Source organism: Alligator mississippiensis, chromosome 3, assembly GCF_030867095.1.
Source record: "Alligator mississippiensis isolate rAllMis1 chromosome 3, rAllMis1, whole genome shotgun sequence".
Taxonomy (NCBI): domain Eukaryota; kingdom Metazoa; phylum Chordata; order Crocodylia; family Alligatoridae; genus Alligator; species Alligator mississippiensis.
In genome coordinates, this window is record NC_081826.1 from 191,255,051 (window position 1) to 191,278,208 (window position 23,158).

General features: G+C 41.0%; 1 protein-coding gene across 3 annotated transcripts in view; it reads left to right on the forward strand.

The window, feature by feature from the left end:
* Positions 1–22,871, forward strand: part of PUM3 (pumilio RNA binding family member 3) — a 41,227-nt gene extending 18,356 nt beyond the window's left edge. For all 3 annotated transcript variants that reach the window (XM_006263331.4, XM_014608772.3, XM_019478156.2), the window contains exons 9-18: positions 477–580; positions 1,757–1,835; positions 5,471–5,569; positions 6,256–6,309; positions 7,997–8,077; positions 11,522–11,664; positions 12,109–12,331; positions 12,883–12,970; positions 14,826–14,916; positions 22,418–22,871. In XM_006263331.4, coding sequence (XP_006263393.4) covers positions 477–580; positions 1,757–1,835; positions 5,471–5,569; positions 6,256–6,309; positions 7,997–8,077; positions 11,522–11,664; positions 12,109–12,331; positions 12,883–12,970; positions 14,826–14,916; positions 22,418–22,547 — 1,092 coding nt within the window. In that variant the 3' untranslated portion in view covers positions 22,548–22,871. The remainder of the gene's footprint in view (positions 1–476; positions 581–1,756; positions 1,836–5,470; positions 5,570–6,255; positions 6,310–7,996; positions 8,078–11,521; positions 11,665–12,108; positions 12,332–12,882; positions 12,971–14,825; positions 14,917–22,417) is intronic.
* The last annotated feature ends 287 nt before the right edge of the window (positions 22,872–23,158 follow it).

Below are 23,158 nucleotides of genomic sequence, written 5' to 3' on the forward strand. Positions count from 1 at the left end.
GCCTTTTTGGATATGAAAGCAGTATTATACAAATGTGCTGCCATGCTTACCTCTGACCCCTTGAACTTTTGCATGGAGATACATGCATCAATGCATGGCAGTTTAAATGTTCCTTAATATGGTGCCTGACTGCCTGTAGTTAAATTACCTTTTAAGATTTCTTATTACGCCTGACCATCTCATAAGTTGTTAAGGACCTGTTCAGAGCATAGAGACATGTAGCTTTGTATACTAACGACTACACTGAATTCATAGAAACTTTTTTTTTTTAATTCTGACTTATAATAATATCTTTTTAATATAACTGCTTCTATTGTGTTAAACATATATAAAGAACCAACTTAGGTGAATGGAAACTCTTGAATATAGTGTTTGGGAGTCCTATTCCCCTTCCTACCCCATTTTGAATCCAAAATAAACTTTTCTTAAAACTCAATAGGCCTAATAACACTTGATATGGGCTTTCTTTGTTTCAGTCACCAGTTCACTCAACACTGGATAAAGTGTTAGAAGCACAGCCTGAAAAGGAGGAGGCCATTTTGGATGAAATGAAACAGATTCTTACACCTATGGCACAAAAGTAAGGACCAAAATATTTTTCTTAAAATGAGACAACTAACTGGGCAAAGTGTTTAGGTATATGTATTGTGGCAATCATTTTGTAGGAAATGCTGCTTTCTTTCTTGTGCATTTATGATGTTAACTCTAATTGTGACTAACCTCTAGTACTTTCCAGAAGAAATTATAATGCAGTATTATGGAATACCATATTTTGTTACATATAACACACTCCAGAATAAAATTGCACCATGTTTTTGAAAAGTAGAATGAAGAAATAAAGATTTTTCCAGAGTTATGGCTGCATAGACCACGAGCAGCCCCTAATCTTCAGTTAATCTGCCTTCCTTTTCCTGCTTAGCCTAACAGGACAAGCTAGCAGACATAAATTACTGTAAGGAAAGTTAGCTTGATCAAGACCGCTGTAAAGGAGAGACCATCATTAACACGGGTGGAGTGAAAAACAATGGTTCATTAAGTCAATTAACTCCTTCAGCTGCTTGAATAGTAATAATGGGGCACTGTAGAGCAGGAATCAAAGCAGGATGCTTCTATCCAAAGCAGAAAATCAGTCTCCCACTTAATATGTGTATTCCAATTTGTAGGAAGCTGATTTCGGGGTGTGGGGGGAGGGTGAGACTACAGTATTTGTTGCATACCAGGCTATTAAGAGATGCTTCATGCACTGCAAATATCAGGTTTATTATTCTGCAGTTTCTATTTAAAAAAAATATTTAGAATTAAGCAGCCAGGTATTCCTCAGGTATTTCTTTACAAAGGATTTTTGGGTAAGCCAATCCAGAGGTTTCCGAAAGAAGCACCTTGCTAGGTTTTCAAAAATGTAGGGGTTTTTTTTGTTTGTTTGTTTCTTTTGGTTAAATCCGCATGCTGCAAAATAAACTTCTGCTTTTGTTTTGACCTTTATAAACATTAATAGTACTTTATTGAGGATGATTGCTTACTGCTTCCATAGAGCTGATAGATTGCAGGCTCCTTTGCATCATGAGTCAACTACTTTAACTGAATAAACCCCATAAATATGCCAATATCTTAAGCATCATCAGACAGGAAGCTGCAAGCTAGTTGGGCTATAAGAAATCAAATATGTTTCAACAAGCTGCCTGATGCATTACTTGAATATGGCTAAAAAAGTTTCCAGTTAATTAAGTTTTCCTTCCCCTCCCTTTCAATAATATAGGGAGGCTGTGATAAAGCACACACTTGTTCATAAAGTATTTTTGGACTTCTTCATCCATGCTCTCCCAAAACAAAGATCTGTAAGTATTTCTGTGATGACTTTAATAAAAATGTTTTAATGATGTCCTGGGAGATGTAAACTACCACCTATAGCTTTAAGTGGTCAGCTGAGATAGCAAAGGTAAGATGGACCCTTGGCATGATAGACTTTTTTTTCCTGGGTAGGTTGCTTGTATGCTGTGGCTAAGTTTTATCAAGTGATAGCAGCTCCTACCTTGTGAGAGAATTCAGTGCCATGGCTCTAATCCTCAGGGGATTTTCAAATAGGTTTTTATCTAGCTTTGTGTTAAAAGATATGCAAGTCTATCATTTTAGGAACATTCTCACCAGGGATCCTGGTTTTCTGTTTTTAAAAATCGCAAATTCTTTGATTTAAAAACAATCCAAAATTCTTTTTTTTTTTTTTTTAACCCTAAATCTGCATTTTTCCTGCAATTTAAAACTATATACCGTACACAAGTATGTATGTATGTATGTACATACAATAGGTATCAGTTGAACACTATGTTTTATTGATATATTTGCAGTTTGGAAGCCTACCAGTGCCTCCATTATATTTACAATAATAAAATAAATTTTAAATACCTGTATATTTAGGCGGTTTGTTTGTTTGTTTGTTTGTTTGTTTGTTTGTTTGTTTGTTTGTTGTAGAAAGTCAGAGCTCCTCCTGCCCCTTTTTGTTCACCAGGACATGGGTCCAGTTGTGGCTGTCTTTTTTTGTCTTCCCTGTTTTGTGATGCCGAGCAGCCCTGACTTATCCCAGTGTCCTGCCCCTGCCCTTGTCTGTGGCTTGGGAATCAGGGACAATGGCATGTCCTCCCCAGCCCTGTCAATGCCCACTCACTCTCAGGCCACAGCCCCCTGGCCCTGCCAGTGCCTCTTCCTTCCCACCTCCCCAGCCCTGTTGGAGGGAGCCTGCAACTGCTAGAGCTACGAGGCCAGGGCAAGGGCCCGCAGCCTCCTGCTTCCCACCAGCAGTACCTGAGCCCCAGCTGCCACTTGTGGGACGCTGCAACTGGAGCAGAGCGTGGACCCTGGCTCCCCCTCCCTCACGGGTGTCACAGATGGAGTGGAGTCCGTAGGGGGGGGGGGGGAAATGTGGGCTCAGGGCTGCCTGCCCTGCCCCTGGGGCTCCCCACAGCCCAGCGGGTAGGACCCAGCATTGGAGGGCAGAGCAGGGTGGCAGACTTTGTGCTGCTGCTGGGAGCCCCACACCAGCTGCCCCACCATGGTGAGATGCCCTGTGCTGCTGCCAGGCAGGCACAAGTTGTGCCCCCCCACTGCTGCCAGGCAGGCAGGGGGCATCTCATCATAGTGCTGCGGTTGGTGTGGGGCTCCTGATGGCAGCACGAAGCCTGCCACCCTACTCTACCCTCCTGTGCCAGGTTCTGCCCACTGGACTGCAGAGGCCCCGGGGCGGGGGGGGGAGATGATATGAAATTCTGCCAGCCTGCAAAGGGAAGCTTCTGTTTCCTGCTTTTTTTTTTTTTTTTTCTCCTCTCCTTTAGAGGAGAAAATTAGCATTTTTCCACAGCAAACAGAAAACACAGATCCCCGATTTTTATCACCCAAGTACTTGAAGTCTATGTAAATTAACATGTTGTCTTGGTTTGAAGTTTCTCTCCAAAGTATGTCTACACTGCTTCAGACCATGCTAGGGAGTGTTGGAATAAAAATACTGTGGCCAGTCACTTCTGCTTTGCACACGTCACATGCTGAAAAGTTGTCACATAGCCACTATTAGAGTGGCACTGCTCTCATTAGCACACCAGAATTGAAGGTTGGCACTGGGTACATATTGAGCTTGAGCCTATAAGTGATTACAGTATTTTTTTTTTATTTTTATTTTTTCAGCTTGCACTGTATGCAAAATGGGAGTGGGTGATTTATCTAATGTTTTCACATCAGCCCTCTTTACCAGTCTGTCACAGGTGTACCCATAGCGCAGATTCCTGAAATCTCTATGTAGTAATGATGTACGGTGGTTTTATTTTTCTTATGATTTCCATATCTCACAGTAAAGTGAGAATGAAAAAATGTTCCCTTCAACTACCAAAAAAACAAATCTTGTCCGTGTGTGGCAATTCTTGAACACTTTCTTTACAGGTATCTTGCCCATGGTGGTGGTTCTATAAAACTGACAATAAGGTGTGATTTGAAGTCAATGGTAATGCTTCCATGAGGAGGGTCTCACTGTGTAGTTATGGGCAGATGGACATGTACCCATGTTCTTCAAGGTTTCTTTATATACTCTGTCAGAATGGTTAGTAACAATTTAAAAGAACCACGGGAACATACAGCTGGAAAGTACCCCCTCCATCATTAGAGACCGGCTCCTTGCTCCTGCAAGCAACCACATGTCATTTAATTCCTTTCAAAAAGTGATTTTGAGCACCATTTTAAAACTGAGGGGTCTTGCCTCCAAACTCCTATTGGAGACTAGCAAAGAAATAAAAAGTTCTGGAATAGTTATAACTCTTTTTTTCTTCCAGCTCTTTGGCCACAAGCTGCAGCTCTGTCTCATGCCCCACCCTGGCTGGGCAACCTCTGCCCATACCCCCGCCCTCACCATTTGGGGGGGGATGTTGCTCTGCTCCCCACCACACTTCTTCCCTCCCCCCTCCCCTTCCACCACACCAGACCTCCAGCTGCACGCAGCTCTCCACATACTGCTGGGTTGTGCTCCTTGCCTGAATGCTGCACTGTGGCTGCACATATGCATGAGCACTTATCAGGCTGATATCCAATACAGTCAGTTTTCTTTATATCAGTACCGATCTGATATCGGACCACAGTATCAGTGCACCTCTAATTAGTAGTCTTTGTTCTCCAATTGAAAACAAAGACTACCATGTTCCTGGAATATTTCTCTCTATTAACATTACAGAGCTCTTGCTTTGTATCTAAATCCAAACCTAAGGATGTGCACAGGATAGTATTACCACCATCACAACAGAACTTCTTTTCCTATCCTTCCCCAAAGCTATATTGACCCAGATGTTTTGTTTTTTTGTTTTTTAATGTTATCCATGCACCTGCCTCCTCCCTTCCTCTCTCTTTCCTTTTAAATGATGAAATATACTTAAAGGTCATGGGACATTTTAACTTTTTGTGACTTTTCCAGGAGAAAGATGTTCTTTCATAACTGTGTTCCAGTTAGGATTGCCTCTTTACCATGGTGGTGTTGCCCTTCTAACATCGTTTTTTCATGTCCTACATCAGTAGCCTAGAACAGGGGGCCAGCCTTTTTTGGTAGGCATGCCACAAATTAGTCCTTTACCCTCTGTGACTGCTACTCCAATCCCCTTCCTCTACCCCATCTGCTGCTCTGCTTTCTGCTCCCTAATTTGCTCTCTGCTTCATATCCTGACCTGCTTTCTGCTTCCTGCCTTATCTGTGACTGTACTGCCTGTTCCTTCTGCCACACACACAGGCTGCCATGCCACTTGCAGCATGTGTACGTCAGGTTGGCCACCCATTATCTAGAATCAGTAGCACCTTCTTCCCACCCCCTATTTTAACTTCCTACTATTCAACCAATAATGCTTGTGACTACAAGTTTGAGGGGAAGGCTGACTAATACTTGCCCCCCCTCAAACACTTTTCATAAAAAGAAATCTGTCTTGAACTACCTACTGTATCTGTTCTTCCTCAGGAAATGATTGAAGCCATCAGAGAAGCAGTAATCTACTTGGCACATACACATGATGGAGCCCGGGTAGCCATGCACTCTTTATGGCATGGCACACCAAAGGTATTGTGCACAGCTTTTGCCTATCCAGCCTCATCTTAGAAGTTAGGTTTTGAGCTCTAGGCTGAAATGTAGTTTTTTGTCTGTGCCTGACTTTTTGGTTGCACATTAATTGGGTAGTTGACATTTAGGGGTACAGAAGGTCACAATACAGAACATGATTGGCTCCTTAAAAGGTTAAAAAGATAAACTGAAATACTTTCCATTCACTAGTTCTTATGTTTTGGGGTTTCTCCTTCAAGATTAGATGATATGTAAAACCATGTAAGGAGAGCAGAGCAGAGAGCCATGTTTAAGTGTAAGGGGCATCATGCGCTTTTGCTGGACTGCTATAGAACTAAAATTTTGCATATACATAGAAGGGGAAAAGTCTTTCACACAGAGGCAGTAAACTAAGTGCTTGAACTCTGTGCCGTGCCAACTTAAGGAAGAGTGGTAAAAGGGAGACTTTAGTGATGCGGATGCGGCCAAAATGCAAGTAACAGTCTGTAGGGGTTCCTTTCTTTGGACTTTTCCATGTATTTTGGTGTAACACTTCACTTAAGATTAAGGTCTTTGATTAGTAAATGAAAATGTAACACCTATAATAAATGAACTGATACTAAGCATTTAGAAAGAAGCTGCCAATAGCATCTTAGTTGTTGTAAATTGTTACCAATTGATGTTGCTCCTTTTTTTTCTTTGGATAGGACAGGAAAATCATCCTGAAAACAATGAAGACTTACATTGAAAAAATAACTACCGTGAGTGATTTTAAAAACCTTAACTTAAGTAGTTACTGCAACATTTTCCTAATTGTCAAGTCATTCCCAGTTTGAATGTACTTTGAGCTGAGAAGAAACTTGGAACCAGCTATCTGAATAGTAAAATTGTTACAAAGCCTCCTGTTTAAGTGCAAAAACAAACGTCTGTTTGGGCTTTATAGAAAAGTTTCCTTCTTCCAAAGTGTCACATTTGTTCTGTTTAGGGATATATGGTGATGATGTCTTTATGTAAACCGTTCGGCTTTGACCGTTTAATGGAGAGGGGTTAAATGACTAGTTGGTTTATTTCAGTATAATGGTTCTTTTACTGTTATGTGAAAGTGTGCAGCATATACACATGCGTCTCTCAGAAGTGGCCCACAATAGGCATTTAAGAACCTAAGAATTGGGTAAAGACCTCTTGTTTGTCTGGAAGCTTAAATTCTAGTCCAGCTTCTGTGAAAGTTGCTGAATGAGTCCCATTGATGTAGGTTTGGACTTAATCAAGACTTTCTCCTCAAAGGTGGTAACTACTAAGGGTGTTCAAAATGGGCCCTATTCGATTCAGATTCAACCTGAATCGGGAACAGTGATTTGATTCATTGATTCGGATCACTATCCCCAGTTTTGATTTGGCTGAATCCAAATCTGAAGATTCAATGCTGTTTTGGAGAGTCAGTGATTCGGCCATAGACACAGCTTTAAATGTTTGTGGGGGGGGTTGTTGTTTTTTTTACATACCTTGAGGTCCCAGGTGCAGTTCATGGATGCTGGGATGGATGGAGCATCCCATAGGAGCATGGGGGGGAGCCCCACATACTCGGCTGTGAGCCTGGAAGTGGTCCGGAAGTATTTCCGGGTCTGCCGGGGGAGCGCGCTGCATCTCCCCAGCTCGGCGATTGGCTGTTGGGGGGAACCCTGGGTGCCGCCCCCTCCCCCCCGACACGGGAGGCACCAGTTGCTGAGCTGGAGGAGTGCAGGGGGCCCCCCAGCATGCTCCGGGGTGGACCCAGAAATGGACTGTAAGTGCTTCTGGTCCACTTCTGGGTCTGCTGCCGAGTGTGCTGGGGAGCCCCTGAGCTCCTGTGGGATGCTCCATCCACCCCAGCATCACAGCGTTCACGAACTGCCTGGTACCTTGAGCCACGTAGAAAAAACATTTTAAAGCTGTCTGTCTCTAAACCGATTTGGAGAGTTCCGATTTTGCTTTGGAGAGATTAAAGGGTCTCCTGGTTCAATTCGAATTCGGAGATTCAGCCACCGCACAGCCCTAGTAACTAGCTTCAGTTGTATAACAGATTTGCTTTACAAATAAGATCTTTTTTTTCTTAAGGTAGTTTTTTAAAGAGATTTCCAATTACAAATCAATGTGTGTATTAAATTCAGTTGGTTACATAGAACATTAATAATAAATGTTGTGTACTATGTTGCTGTCCAAACAGGGTGATGCACCAATTTATAGAGGCATCTCCAGATTTTTAGCATTCCTAATTTAAACTCGAGGGTATTACTTCCCCCAGAAAATAGCTAAGACTGCTAGCAATAGATTTAAATCATTTACAAGCGCTTGGAGTAGCTGTCACACTTGGGGCAGATTGTCATCATTGCTGACCTTTAGGAAATTAGTTACAATTCAAGGAGTGTACATAGTATGTTTTTAAAGTGTTTTGGTTTCTGGTACTTACAGGGTGAATTCTCTCATTTGGTCTTGCTTGCAGCGTTTGATTGCATTGATGATACCAAGTTGATGAAACAACTAATCATATCTGTAAGTAGCTGAATTTTCCTAAAATATTATATTAAACATTACCAGTGCAATTAAGAGAGATTTAATTGCATTTTTAAGCTATTGCAAGGGGTGTTCCAGAGATGTTTTTCAGATACCTATTTATCTTTCCATATTTATTTTGATTTCCGGCCCCAGTTTAGAAGAGCTTGGGGAAAGACTACTTATTAATGTTGTTGTTCTTGTATTTTTACTACAGCCTTCAAATCCAGGTTTCTAGCATCTCATCTTTAAAATAAAATATTTCATTTGATTTCATAACATTTAGGCAGTGGAGAACAGGTGGTGGAAGGGTAAACAGTTGGGGGTGGAGGGGATCAGGTGATGCATACGGGAGTCAGACAGCCTGACCCTTGTCACCTGGCCCTGCCCCTTCTCCTGCCACTTACCCTTCAGCTCCCACCTTAAGGCTGGGCTGGGCTGGGCCCAAAGCAACCAGGTGCTCTGTGCCCTGGGCTGAAGCCAGAGGGTAAATGGTGGGCAGGAATTGGGGCTGAGGTGGTGGGGAGAGAGACTGGGACAGGGTTGGAACTTACCCCCCTCACCCAACACAGGGGGAATCTCATCTTGGATTCAAGTATTTATTTTCTTTTTTTAATGTTCTATGGGTTGGATTGAAAACCAGTACTTTTGACTGGAAATGAAGATCAGTGGCTGTCGGTGGAAAGAAGTACAAAGGATTGGTTTGGGGGTGTTAAGAACATGGCTTTAGGAGCCCTGCAGTATTTGTCAGAGTGAATCTCTCTTTATTTGTATTGTCTTAAGAACTGAGCCCCTACTTGGATAGCAGGCTATCTATTTGTTAGGAAATTCTTTAAAATTCTTCTCAAACTCCTATAGTACAGTCATTCTTCTCATCGGTTGTCTTGGCTATACAAGCCCTCATGTTTGGGTATTGTAGTCTCATTTGTATATTTCAACATTTTTATATAAAGGTCCCTTCTGGTCCTATTTTAAATTGGTACCCTTAGAGGGCTAGCAACTTGTTGGAACATGTGAGTCAACTAAAGAAGAACTTAAAAAAAATTATTGTAGACATAAGGTCTGTCTGTATTTTCTGTCAAGACTTTGATTATATATAGAGAGAGGCATATTAGCCTGAAGTCATGTAAAAGACAGAGCAGGCTATCACCTGAACTGGTCCAGAGAGGCCTAAGCTACTTCTGACCAAACAGAAATAGGCTCTCACCTACAAAAGTTTTATGCCTTTCTGAACCAGTTGTCTCTAAGCCTATAATATGTGAGTTATTAACAATGTCAATGTGACTCTTAGATTTTTCCCTCACCCTATTTTTGTACAGCCCTACAACTGAAATCTACAAAATCCCTTACACAATTCATACTTAAAGCAGTTAGGGTTATACCTTGTTTTGGCTCTACAAGGTACATTTGTATTCTTTTGAAAATGTACGTGATGTATGTTGAATTCAGAATCAATACCTACAAATGCCATTTTTCTAATTCTTTTATTATTTTGTCATAAAAAGATCTTTTGTTCCTAAACTAACCTTTTCAGTTGATAACCATGTTCAATTTGAAATACCCTGGTTCCTTTGTCCACTTGATGTGCGTGTACACTTACATGTATATTTTGTGGAATTTGGAATAATAGTCTGCAAGTTCCAGTCCTGTTGAGAGAAGTGTGTGGTTTTATTTGCTTTGAGAATATACTTCTCTATTAGACTGAAGTTTAGAGGCTACAGAATTAGTATACTGACTAATCCATCAGCCAGTTCCAGATAGTACTCAGTACATCATTAGGCAGTGAGAGAGATGTGTGTGTTTCCACTTTAAGTTTCCACTTCAAGCTATAGCAGTGGAACAGGTATCTTGCCATCTTTTGCCCACTACCAGCGCCTGCCAAAATGTTACTTGTTTCCCAAAGCAGATGCTAATAATGGGTCAAGAGGTACTGGTTGTTCAATTCATCTTTTGCCAGCTGTTGTTTCCACCACCAAAATCCTTCCAACTAGGGATTTTAAGGGATTTGGAGAGCAGCTGTTAGTTACTTACAGCATGGGCTATAGAATATATTGAAAGTGCCTGGAGCTCTATAATACCTTCTCTTACGTATTTATTTTTTAAAGTATTGGGTGTAAGCATGTACCACAAAATGACTGTCACTTTTTTTTAATTTCCTCAGCCAGTGGGCAGGGTGCTAAATCTCCAGCAATTCCATGCACTTTGAAGGCAATATTGTATTGCCGAAGAAAACAAAATCACCCACAGTAGGAAGAACAGAACACGAATACACTCAGATATGTTAATGGAGGTACTTTCCTATTATAGGATCATAGAGAAGTAGGGCTAGAAGGGACCTCCAGAGATAGTCTAGTTCAACCCTCTGCCTGAAGCAGGATCATCCCTATCCAAACCATCCTATACAATCCATCTAAACGTTGCATAAGACTTCCATCAACCCTGGCACAACACAGACCATAACCAGATAAAGTGGGGAAACCATGGCAGCAAATGCCTGCTTCTATGAAATGTCATTATATGCTCAAGCGATTTCCCCGGTAGAGGGCCATGCCCCCCACTACAGAGGAAGGAAAAAACACCCCCAGTCTACCAATCTGACCATGGGGTTTTTCCTTCCTGACCTGTGAATAAACAGGCTCCCTTCTGTAAACAAAAAGCCCCCAGCATTGTGAATATATATATTTTTCTCCTTTACCTCTGTAAAAACTCTTGGGCATCATCTTAACTACATGGTGCTTACTCTTAGCCTGCCATTAATCCCTTGCAAGTGCCCTATGCTTTTATCTCTAATGCTTAAGTAAGCTGCAGAAGGGAAGTCAGGCTTGCTGTCTTCCTGAGAACTGTTGATTTTACTGTTGAATTCAAGTGGCCAAAAGCCATTCAGGATAGTGTCTTCCTAGGTATCCGTAATACATGCCTTCTGCTACACAGATGGACATGTGGTTTATAGCTACCAGTTGCATGAATGATCTGGTGTGACTAAGATGTTATGAAGTCTGCCTTTTGTCTGTTAAATTGTAACCTCTTGGGGAAAGATTTATTCTGTCTAACCCATCCGGTGGCTCTAGGCACTTGAAATAGGAATTGTACTTACAGTTGAGTATCATAATATTTTACAAACATTAATATATTTCGTCTTGGCTTTTCTCATTCAACATTGTTTGTTTGTTTGTTTGTTTGTTTGTTTGTTTGTTTTTTATGCCACTCTCTCCCAAAAAGGCTCAGAGTGGCTAGTGTTGACAAACCCTACCTAGAACTTTTGTGCTGATCCAGGCTTTCAGGTTGTTGGGGTTTTTTTGTTTGTTTTGTTTTTTTTCATGGTTAAATCATCAAGCCTAAATTGTGGTATCTTTCTTTCCTCTCCCCAGAATCAGAGTGCAGGTTTGTTTGTGGAAACAACTGTTTTTTCTACTGCTTTATGTTGATGTCTGTTAATACTTACAGGAAATAAATGCTGCCCTCCCCAATATAATAAATAACAAATACGGAAGGAAGGTTCTATTGTACTTGCTAAGCCCAAGAGATCCTGCCCATTTCCTGCCTGAGATCATCAAACTATTGCAACAGGGGGATGGCAATGAATACAGGTAACTGAGAAATGCAGGTTTTGTGTGCTTTTTTGTTTTGTGTTTACAATCCCTTCAGGGGAAAATACTTACTTAAACAGTGCCCCCCAAAGCTTGAGATCACACAGGGATTTCCTTAGTAGAATAATGGCATACCCAGTAAGGAAATGAAATTGGGTGAAGTTAGCTTTGTAACAAGAGCTAACTGTACTTGACCAGTGACCTTGAATTTAAAGAGTATAGTGTAGTTTTAAACTTTTCATATTCTAACTGCCTAAAACCTGCCGATGTGAAATTTCATTAAATCTGATTTACTTTGTAATAGAGAAAAGTGGCCATATGTTAGGCCCACAGGTGTCTAACTGGAAAATGCAAGTTAAATTGTTTTTTATTTAACCTTCCATACGAAGCAAGTTTCCTGTAGTAATAAGGCCACCATACTGGGCACGTTGTCTTTTTCACCAGTAAGAAAGATGTAGCTACCCGTCGTCATGAACTCTTGGAAGCCATTTCCCCATCTTTGTTGACATATTTGCAAGAAAATGCCCAAGAAATGGTGATGGACAAAACTACATGCATCTTGGTGACAGACATCTTAGGATCAGCTCTTGGTGATGTCCAGCCTGCCATGGATGCCATTGCTAATTTGGCAACAGAAGAGCTGGTTCCAGGTGGCACAGATGGCCAGGTAATGCCTCCAGTTGAAGCTTATTTACATTTTAAACAACGTTTGTTTGTTTTTTAGTTTGTTTAACCATGACAGTGCTGCTGTTAAGACATATTAATATCTTGTTAACACATTAAACTCTGGGAATTCCAATAAACCCTTTAGTAATGCGTGTAAGGCTTTGACCATGTGGAAGACCCACAGACTTGCATAGAGGCAGTTAACTGAGGGAACCCTAATAAATGGGAGTTGAAAGTGTGTGAGGGAGCAGAGAAGGAGTTGGCTCAGGAGGAGTAGTACAGGTGATTTAATGCAGACCATGAATCAGAAATGGAGAGGGTGGCTTAGGTCAATTAGAATAGCTGTAGATGAAGATTGGAATGAGCATTTAAACACAACCCTACACTTGTGAATGTTTTGGTATTTGTTTATAACTACCAGTCAAAATAGCCCAGGGTAATGTGCACAAAAAGGGAAACGGAATTAAATGTGTGTCACGGGGGAAAGCAGGTGCTGGTATGCATTTGACTTCTTTTAAACTACTGGCATTGATTTTTGTTTATTTTTAAAAGCTTCATGTTGCAGAGCATCCAGCAGGTCATCTGGTTCTGAAATGGTTAATAGAACAAGATGAAATAATGAGGAAGAGCGGAAGAGAAGGTAAGCTTAGATATTCATCTTTAATGAAAGATGTGTGAGCTCTCAGCAGAATTAGACAAGGTTTTTAATTTCAAACAGAAAAAGAGATGGGGGGGAAAAACCCCCACGGCTTTCTTAAATGGATATCAACATATGGAAAAGGCAGAGAATGTGCAAGAAATAGATTACATGTACATACGATGACCATCTGATACTTTTTAGTTGTCACCAGCTATATCAGCGGGTGGGCAAAATACCACCCACTAAGTGATATATATCTGGCCCACAGCAGTTTCCTTGGCCCTGCCTGGCTTAGGTGCAGGCGGGGCTGTGACGCACAAGGCTAGACCTGCTCCTCTGGGTGTGGAGGTGCTGCCTGGCACAGAGTGCAGCCACCCTATCCCTCTGTGCAGCTCTGGGGCATGCCAGGAGCTGTAGTCCACAGGGCTGGGTGGAAGGGCTTTGCAGCAGCCCATGCGACAGTGGCTCACTCTGCTTTCATGCTTCCAGCTCCTTCTGCTGCCGGTGTCACTGCTGCTGGCCCTGGCCCTGCTGCCCAGGCAACCCAGCAATTCCACTGTGCTCCCACCACAGGGGTGGGCAGGCGTGTTTTCCATGAAGACTGGCCCAGGACTCTTGTGGGCAGCCCTACGCTTGGCTAGACAGATGGCATCTGGGAGCAGGGTGGGCAGGCAGGGCTGGGATTGCCAGGTGGTGACTGTGGGGCTGGGGCCTAGGGCAGAGCCACAATCCTTTCCACCTGCCAGTGGAACCAGCTCACATTGCAGGGAGCGGATCTCAGCTCTGCCCCAGGCCTCGGCCCCTGGCCCTGCTCTGTCACTATCCCAGGATCCTGGCCTCGCTCATCTGTCCTGCTCCCAGATGCTGTTCGCCATCCATTTGCAGCCCCTTTGTGCCCTGCCCATTGGGAACCAGGCCTGTCTCGATAGAGATGCTGCCCTCCCGCTCCATCGGTCACACCCAGTGATGGGTGGGGAAGGGCCTAGGCTGAATGGGATCAATTGGCATTTTCACTCTCGTCCCCACCTCATCCCCCAATAAGTTATTAGTATGAAGAAATAGTCCTGAACTTGTAATCATTTCTGTTATGGTGGGTTTGTGGCAGTTCTACTCTGTAAAGAGGCTGTAAAATGGGTTTCCATATTTATCATGTCACAATTTATTTCTGAATCAAATGTGTTAAATTTACAGTTTTTAAGAACAGCATTGCTAAAAACCAGCTCTACAAACTCGTCCTGGGTTTGAAAGTCCAGCTAGGTTTTTCGTTCTCATACACTACCAGTAATAATAGTTTTGTGAGACCCGTTATGCCCTCAGTGACGCGTGGGTAAACTCCATTGCTTCAGTAGTGTTGAACAGCTGCTGCATCTTGTAATTGAAACTTGAAGAATAATTCTGCTAGTGATACTGAAAAAGGAAAAGAATCTTCCTTCCTCTTGGTTATATTTATTGCAGGGTTAACAAGTAAAATGTAATAAAAATGTTTTGTGAGTAAAGTAAGCAAAAATGGCTTTACATGGGGAAAAAACTGTTTTTTAAGAAGGTCCCATTTTCAGTGAGCCCATTTTTGGTGTAAAAACATGTTTTCAAAATATTAATAGCTTTAGGTATTCTTTTAAGAAAAGGAAACTACCAGTGGGTTTTCATACAGCCTAATGCTGCTTATTGTCTAATTAATTCAGAGTGATGCTTAGAACTGGTCTTGTGTGTGTAAAGGTATTGACTGTATTGAATAGCCAATTATTTTGAGTGTAAGCATAGACTGGTAACTATTGAATGGATAAAAACTATTTGATCTGATCACTGTTGCAGAGGATTTATTTAATGTTCTCTGGCTTTTTTTGTCTCTGAACAGAGTGTTTTGCAAGAACACTGGTAGAACGTGTCAGTATTAAGAAAATGAAGTCCTGGGCAGAAGTCAATCGAGGTGCCATTATTCTTTGTTGGTATGTAGGATATGCATCTATCCCTAACTTTATCTCAAAGTTAAACTTTGGTGTAACCAGAGAGACTACCGTTTAAAGCTTTCAACCAAAAAGCTGGTTTTCAATCACTTGCTTACTAGCACTTGTGCTGCTTGCTCTTAATATGATATTAATGCCCATTCTTGGTGCTCTGCTCTAAAGTACATGTGAACACAGACCAGAACTTGTAGTTGTTCCCGCAGGCTGAGGTACTGTTATGAAATAGTTCTGTGCTGGAAAACCTTCTAAAGATTGAAAAACAAATCTATTTCTATAAGAAATAGAAACATTTCTCTCTGTTCTCACCAGATGTAGAAAAATATGCCAACTAAAGCTAAGTATTTATGGTTCTTTGGTGAATCTATGTTAATAGGCAACAAGCATCTAGGGGCCCTGGCAGATGTTACATTTATGACATGATGCATTACATATAACAAGTCACCTGGCCCACAAGTTCAGGGAATTAAAAGGAGTGACAAAACAAGAAACCAACTGCAGAAATGTTCCACAACATATGTGGGATGTATTTGTGACTGTTTTGTTATCGTGCCTTAAATTGAACGTGTATCATCTGATTGGACCTTCTCTCCCTCCCATGTGAACAGGCTGACAGCCACATAGTCTAACCCTACATGGGGCTGTATTTTGTATGGTTTTCAGTGTGCTGAGGTACCAGATCACGGTAAATTCATCATGACCTGGCACTTAAATGTGCCCTGTCCTGCACCTCCCAAGGGAGCTGCAGGGCCAGACAGCCAACCAACTGAGCTTGTCTGCCTTGCTGGGTGCATTGTAAGGTTAAACTCCATGGTTGGAGGTGCCTTAGGCTCCCCTGGATGGAACCTTGCTAAGTCTTTATTGGGTTGCAAATTTTCTGTTAAACAGTGGCATGATTAGGATCACTCCCTCATCCCAACAGTCACACGTCCTACCATGCATGTAAGAGTTGATATTTTTCTTAGAGTAGACTTGGCAAAAGTTTATTATGCCAATGACTTGGCAATGTTTATTATGTTTTCTCACTTTGATAAAGGAATGAACCATGCAACTTGCTGTGTCTTTACTGATCTCACCAGGATTAGACCATTGTGCTGTACAAAGCTGTGTTAATACATCTATTGGCATTTAAACAATTGCCAGTTTCATTTTGAAACCAACATTTTTCACCATCTGGTCAGGAAATCGGGAATTTAGTAACTTAAACCCTCAGCGTTTCACCCATGAAGTTTCATCGGATCACAGAATTCCACTATTGGCTATGTGCTGCTGTAGCTAGATTGCCTTCAGCTCATGAGTTCTTCATTTAGATGTAGTATAGCGCTACAGTGTGCAGCCATGCACACATATCTAGACCCTTTTGTCTCTTTCCTTTTTGCTTTCCGACTCTTAATTCCTGTTGCCCTTAGGGGAAGGCTATACTGATACTCTCATGCTACTTTTTTTATAGATGGCTAGCAATGGTTGAACTGATGAAAATCATTATGTACTAAGCTTAGCACTAACTTACTCTCTGCAAACTTCAGTAGGATCATTGTTGAAGGGACCTGGTAGCACAAACCACAGTTAGATTGAAATCTCTCTAAGCTTATTTTACTTAACTGCATTGTGGGAGTCCTATAGGACAGGCTGTGGAAATTTTGACTTAAGATATCGTACCCTTTTTTTTTTCACCTTAACTTTCAAAAACATATCTGTTAACGTATAATAAATACATTTAATTCCTTTTAAAGTCTCTAATCCTACGCATAGCTGTTTAAAATGTATTATGTGAAAATTTTCCATGATTTAGAGTTGTATGATTTGATTTAATTGGTCCTACCACTTGTTTTCTTTATTCAGTATCTTTTAACTAAAAATTATTTTCATAATGTAAGCCGAGAGGTTTTTTTTTTGAGAAATATTAATGTTTATCTTCTGCTTGCACTTTGGTAAAATGGCACAGGTCTTGCTGTCACAGATTGATCCCGAAACAAAGTTACTTCTGGGGGGGGTTCACTGTGTACATGAACAGGTATTTTCCCAAATTAGGTTTATAGTTGTGGTGTTTAGTCTCCAATTGTAGTTAGCACAAAACTATTTTCAGTTTTATTCTTATATCTATATATGTTATAGTGTTTTAATGTAAATGTAGTTTGGATGCATCTTGATATTATGGCTGAAGTGGATTTAGTAAGGCGATGATTAACTTGAATGACTGACTTATTCACACTTAGAGTCAGTGGCTGAGAATTAGCATTTGACTTGGTTTATTTACTAGTTCTCCATGCAGACGCTGCTAAGCCTGAGTCTGGGCAGATGGTGCTAATTTTATATTTTAAAAAAAGAGCTGAAAGAGTGACACCTGGCCACTCAGAAGCAGATCTGCATGGCTCAAAAGGATACAAATTTGTAGTCCGATTTAAATAAGCATTTTCTGGTATCGAGAGGTTACTGGTCTAGTGTGAGTCCCTTAGAAATGAAGGGGTGGTATATTTTAATAGCCAGACCGGCAAGGCTACTTTAATCCTACCTTGAAAGCAAGCCTTGGCCTTCAGTCTTCTTGGGTATGAAGGAGGGACTGTGGTCCTCCAGCCAAGAAAAGGTGATGGGGAGATGCAGGAAGTCCTGACAGCTGCATTTAGACTGTGAAGCTGGCTAAGGACTGCAACTTTTGATTTTAGATATAGGGTAAGAACAGGTTAATGTTTGTTTACTTCCATATCTGTTTTTTTTTTTTTTATCTCAAAAACTGGTTACCCATTCCTTATGCCTGTTCTCATTTTGTAATAAATATTTTTATGTTTCTCTCTTTGCTGATTGCTTATGAAAGGGGTCACTTTTGAGCAGGTGATATTGTAGGCTAACTTTCTCCACAAACGGTGGTCTGTAATTTCTTCTCAACCCATAAACCGTGTGGCTACCCGGGGGCTGGCAGAGATTCCTTATCCTAAACCGTGCAGACGCAGCTAAGGGCAGTGGAATAGAGGCATGCTGGGATAGAGAAATCACCAAACATAGCTCTAACACACCCTTGTCTAGTTTCAGTGAAGAGACCAAGGATACAACAGCAGCTAAAGTCTGTTTACATTGTATCTGGTATTTTTGGCTCATTATTCAGATGTGATAGTTTCCTGAGCATGGATTGTTGCTGCTCTGTGGCTCAAAAGAAGACTTTTTAATTTCCAAGGCCGTAAATCTGACATCTTTTACTGTTGCTAAAATATCACCTTCCCCAGAGAGGGAAAGCGATACTAAAATAGCCATGTTTTGATCACAGGTGAATTCTTCCAAGTAGGAATTCTTTCATGTACCGTACACTTCACAGGTCTCTTATTGCTCCTTATGCGTGGCATGATTTCCTTTTGTGTGTTAAATTTGTGGGTTCTATCAATTTCTTAATCTGCTTTTTTTCCTTCTATTTTATGTAGTGCCCATTTAACTTCCAGAATGTATTATAATTTCTCATCCATATTTAATTGCATTAATTTAGTCTAGCGACTGCCTACATTGTACAACAGGGTTGAGTTAAAGTGCTCTAATCAGATACAAGTAATGACTGCCATTTTTTTTTAACATAAAATCTTACTGAAATACAAAAAGAGCTGTACCTGTAAAAGCTGCCCTAGTATGTCTATCTTTTTTTCTTTTTTTGCCATTAAGTTGTGCAAATGGCTATAAAATATTGTCTGACTTGTTTTTTCTCATTCTAAACATGCCATTTCTGCTTGCAGCAGTGGATTTGGTTTGTGGAAATATATATATATAATCCAGACCTAAATTTGTGCACTACCAGTGCTGTTCACTTGAAGCTCTTGGCTTTGATGTTTGTAGAGGCTTATATGTGCAGCTTAACAGTCGCCATAGCACATTACTGGTATGCTCTAATATTTGAACTTCTGGTACTTCTGTTGCCCATTTAGATCTTTAAATAAATTAAATCCCATTATTCTCCATATAGGTATAAATTAGAAGTAGCTGCACTGAAATGAGAGGAATCCTTAAGTCTTTAGTGAGATTGTCCCACATGTATTGTCATACAGTTTCCTGCAGACAAGATTTATGCAACTGACTCAAAAATCAATATTCTGTTTTATTTAGATTCTTACTTTAGACCAGAGGTGCTCTCAACCTCTGGCCAGCAGGCCAAATGTGGCCTGCAAAACCACTGCATCTGGCCCACAGTGTTCCCCATGGCTCAAGTAATTTCATAGGCATTAGGGTTGGAAGGGACCTCCAGTCCCCAGGGGCAGGAAGTCAGCAGGGGTCATAGGATCCCTAGATAAGCATCCAAATTTCTCTTGAAGGCATTCAAAGTAGGTGCTTGAACCACCTCCAGCAGCAGTGTATGCCAGACCTTGGGGGCTTGGACAGTAAAGAAGTTCTTCCTTATGTCCAGCCTGAAACAGTCATGGAGGAGTTTGTGACCATTTGACCTTGTCATTCCTTGGGGTGCTCTGGTTAACAGATGTGCTCACCAGGATCTGGGGGAACCCCTGATAAACTTATAGGCAGCCACCAGATCACCCCTGAGCCTGCAGTTTTCTAGGCTGAAGAGTTCCATAGCTCTCAGCCTCTCATCATAAGGTCTGTTTTCTTGACCTCTGGTCATGCATGTGGCTCTTTTCTGGACTCTCAAGCTTTTCCACATCCTTTTTGAATTGTGGAGCCCAAAACTGGATGTAGTACTCCAACTGTGGCCTCACCAAGGCTGAGTACAGCAGGAAAATGACATCCTGGGATTTGCTTGACAAGCATTTATGGATGCAAGCCAGTGTCTTGCTCACTTTACTAGCTGCAGCATCACATTGATGGCTCATGTTCATCTTGTGGTCAATCATGGCAGCGGGAGGGCAGTAGCCATTAATATGGTCATGCCCCATTCCCTCAGTGGGGTGGCTAGGGCCTGGCCATGCCCCCTTCCTTCTCCACAGGGCTGGGTCAAGGTCTTTTCCCCTGCTGGGCTGCATTGGAGCCAGCCTGCCTGCTGCCTCTGTCCATGCGGCCAGATGGCACCTACCGTGCCCGCCCAGGCACCATATCAGGAACATCCGTTAAATCCAGCCTACAGATAGAATGGGCGTGGCCAACCCAGTCTGCCAGACAGAGGTTGAGCACAACTGGGTTATACCCATCACCATGGTTCTTAGACATGGCCTTAAAAATTGCATCCATCCTTGAAGCTGAATGGAAAAAAATGTGCATCATTTAAATGATGTTCTGTAAACTGAGGTCTGGAATAAAATTCTTGGCTTGTATAAGCTACGTTCTAGGTAGACAAAATATATATAGATTCTGAGATGGATAGAAATCTTTCTGTGATCAAGTGGCAAATATGATTGCACTGTTAGAATGTATCATTGGCAATTGTTCTTCTAAAAATGCAGGAAACTGGAATTCATTTTAATATGCATTCCAAAAGGTTGAAAACTGCTTTGATTTGGGCGTACAAGTAGTTGACAAAAATCCTTTAACAGCTATTCAGTCTGACCTATTTGTCCTCATGCTCAAGTGAAATGTATAAAACACTTTTAAAAGGTGAGCCGGGGAACAAAAATTCATAAGTTGAATGGACACCAGACCAGATGCAGATATTGAGTTCATGGCTAGCTAATTTACCCGACTCCTACAAATCTTTCTTCAAACCACAGGCGATAACACCCTCTTCCTTTTTGAAAGGTTTAGGTCACCTCTAATCAAGTTATCTTTTTCTTCTCATGCTATATATGCATGAGAACATCTCTTTATTCCAATTTCACAGCCCTGCAGGCTGTTTTAGGGTTCTTAAGTTCTTTCTGTACCTTTTTCCTCAGACTGGAAGAAGAAAGTACTGCATTTGAAAGCTTGTCTAAGTCTATTGCAACCATACAATTGATCTAATAAAATATCACCCACAGAAAACCTTGTTTTCCCTTAACTACAAATTTATACGGAGCAGTCCAAATGGGATTACTTTTAATATGCTCTTTGTTAAGCCTTACAAGTTTTATCTTTGATAGTCATTCAACAGTCATTGTTGACCTAATATGTTGTTTGCTATGATTTTTTTTTGTCTTTTTCTAATTTCTGTTTCTTATAGTTCAGCCATATGATCTGTATCCATTAGGACTTCTAAATGAACAACTCTTCAGATGTTAGTGAGTCTGTTACAACTAAAAACTTAGAAGATTCACAGTAGGAATTCTAAGTCACAGTCAAAGAATTAGATCTCGTGATAAAGTAGATAAAAATAACATTGCTGTTTGTTGTAAATAACATGGCTTCCTGCCTCCTAATACCATCAGTCTTGGTACAAGGAGGAAGTATATTTTTAATCGGTCTTCAAGCCACATTTAATTCTTTCAGTCTTATGCAATTCCGTTTTCTCTATTTAATCCATGTAAGGAACCTAAGAAATACACACAGAATTTTAGTTTATCCTATGGCAAGTTCGTGGTACAAGGCCCAGAAGTTGAACTGACCGAAGCTAGTCCTTACTATCCCCAACTTCTGGCTGTCCTCGATAGTATAATAACCTGAGCAACAGGACATCCTACTGCCCTATTGCTCCTAATAACATCTTTTTGCTGTTAATGTAGAAATACTGTCACTTTTCCTGGAAAGACAGCTCGTCTTCAGGTAACTGACTTCAAGTAAACCACGGAAAGTTCTGTGGTCTTGAAGTATAAGAAGCATAGAGTGGAGGCGCACAAGCATGCTTGCTTTGGGGTATTGCCAGTTACTCCAGAGGAAAGGCTGTTCTGTGGTATAGAAAGGAAGTAATTCTCACCCTGAGTGCCACAAGTTCTCACACAACATCCTAGGGTGCCACAAGATCCTTTTAAAGGTGTTGTGGGATGACGGGGAACATCAGCACTTAGTTATGCAAACACTTGCACGATTACCAAGATAAGCCAAAAGCTTTAACACAGGAATCTACAGTGTTATCCATAGCGTCTTTCTGTAGTCTTTGCACCAGAAGAATTTTGCCATGGTCAAAAAAGAGGAAGCTAAAATCCAACACTTTCTGAGAGGTTCTTTGAGGTAAAAAAAAAAAAAAAAAAAAGAGAGAGAGAGAATGGGGGGGGGGGGGGCTGAGAATCACTGCATCAATATGTGTGTCATGCCCATTACCATTATAGGTTTCACCCAAGGGTAGCAGTTTCCTCAATTCAAATTTGCTTCTCTGCCACCTAGTAGGCAGGTTCTGCAATGGCTTCATCCTGCTCCTTGACTGCAGAGCAAAGTTTGGGATAATGTATTCTCTGGTAATTACCATGCCCTTGCCTGTAGTGCATTATGCTGAGACTTAAATCTGTTATCAATCTGTTAACTCACATGTAGTGAAACCTAGTGCCACCAGTAGTGTGTTGTTAGTAGAATACTTGGGAGGGGGGAAAAAAATCTATACCTGGCTCTAAGTGGTGACTTTCCTCATGCTGACCTTTTTTTTTTTTTTTTTGTAAAGTTAAAACCTGACTTCTGAAATCTAATCCTTTTTTCCACCCTTTCTTTTTTCTCTTTGCAGCCTTTTACAGAGCACAGATCAAGAAGTATCAAATAATGTCAAAAAAGGACTAAAAGGTCTCATTCCAAACTTGAAAAAAAATAAAAATGCAAAAGGAATAGATGCATTGCTAGAGAAATTGACCTCCTAATTTTAAACAAAGCTTTAAAAAAGACCAGTTTTCTACCACGGACTTGTCTTTGGACATTCTGTACAATGCTTAATGATTTTTAATAAATATTTGTTGATAATATATTTATAAATTAAGCAGTTTGTAAAATAATGTGACCATTCTCCTCAAATAATGTAGTCTCTGGTGTCAGAACCTGAATGAGAACCCTGACGGACTTGAGTTCCAGGACTAAGAACAGCCAGTAAGGACATCTACACATCTAGCTTTGAATTTACATCTGTCCCAGAATTATTTTATATAAGATCTGTTAATACCGTTAATAAAAATATGTCTGTATGTATAGTTTTTTTTAAAAGTGCGCTTGGTTTCTATAGAAATTGAAGCACATCTTCTTGAGGTGCTTTTATTTTCTGGGCACTCCAGCTATTCTTAATGTGCTCCTTGGAAGAACAGAACAAAAAAAAAATCTCTCCCTGTCCTGTCAAAATAGGATGCATGCCACTTAAACTCTTGATGGTTTCTCAAAAATGACTTTGACTTTTTTTAAGTAGGTCTGGAGAAAGTCAACAGCCATTTCTTTGGGTTATGTAGACTTCTTAGTATGTGTCTAGTCTTCAGGAAAGTACAGG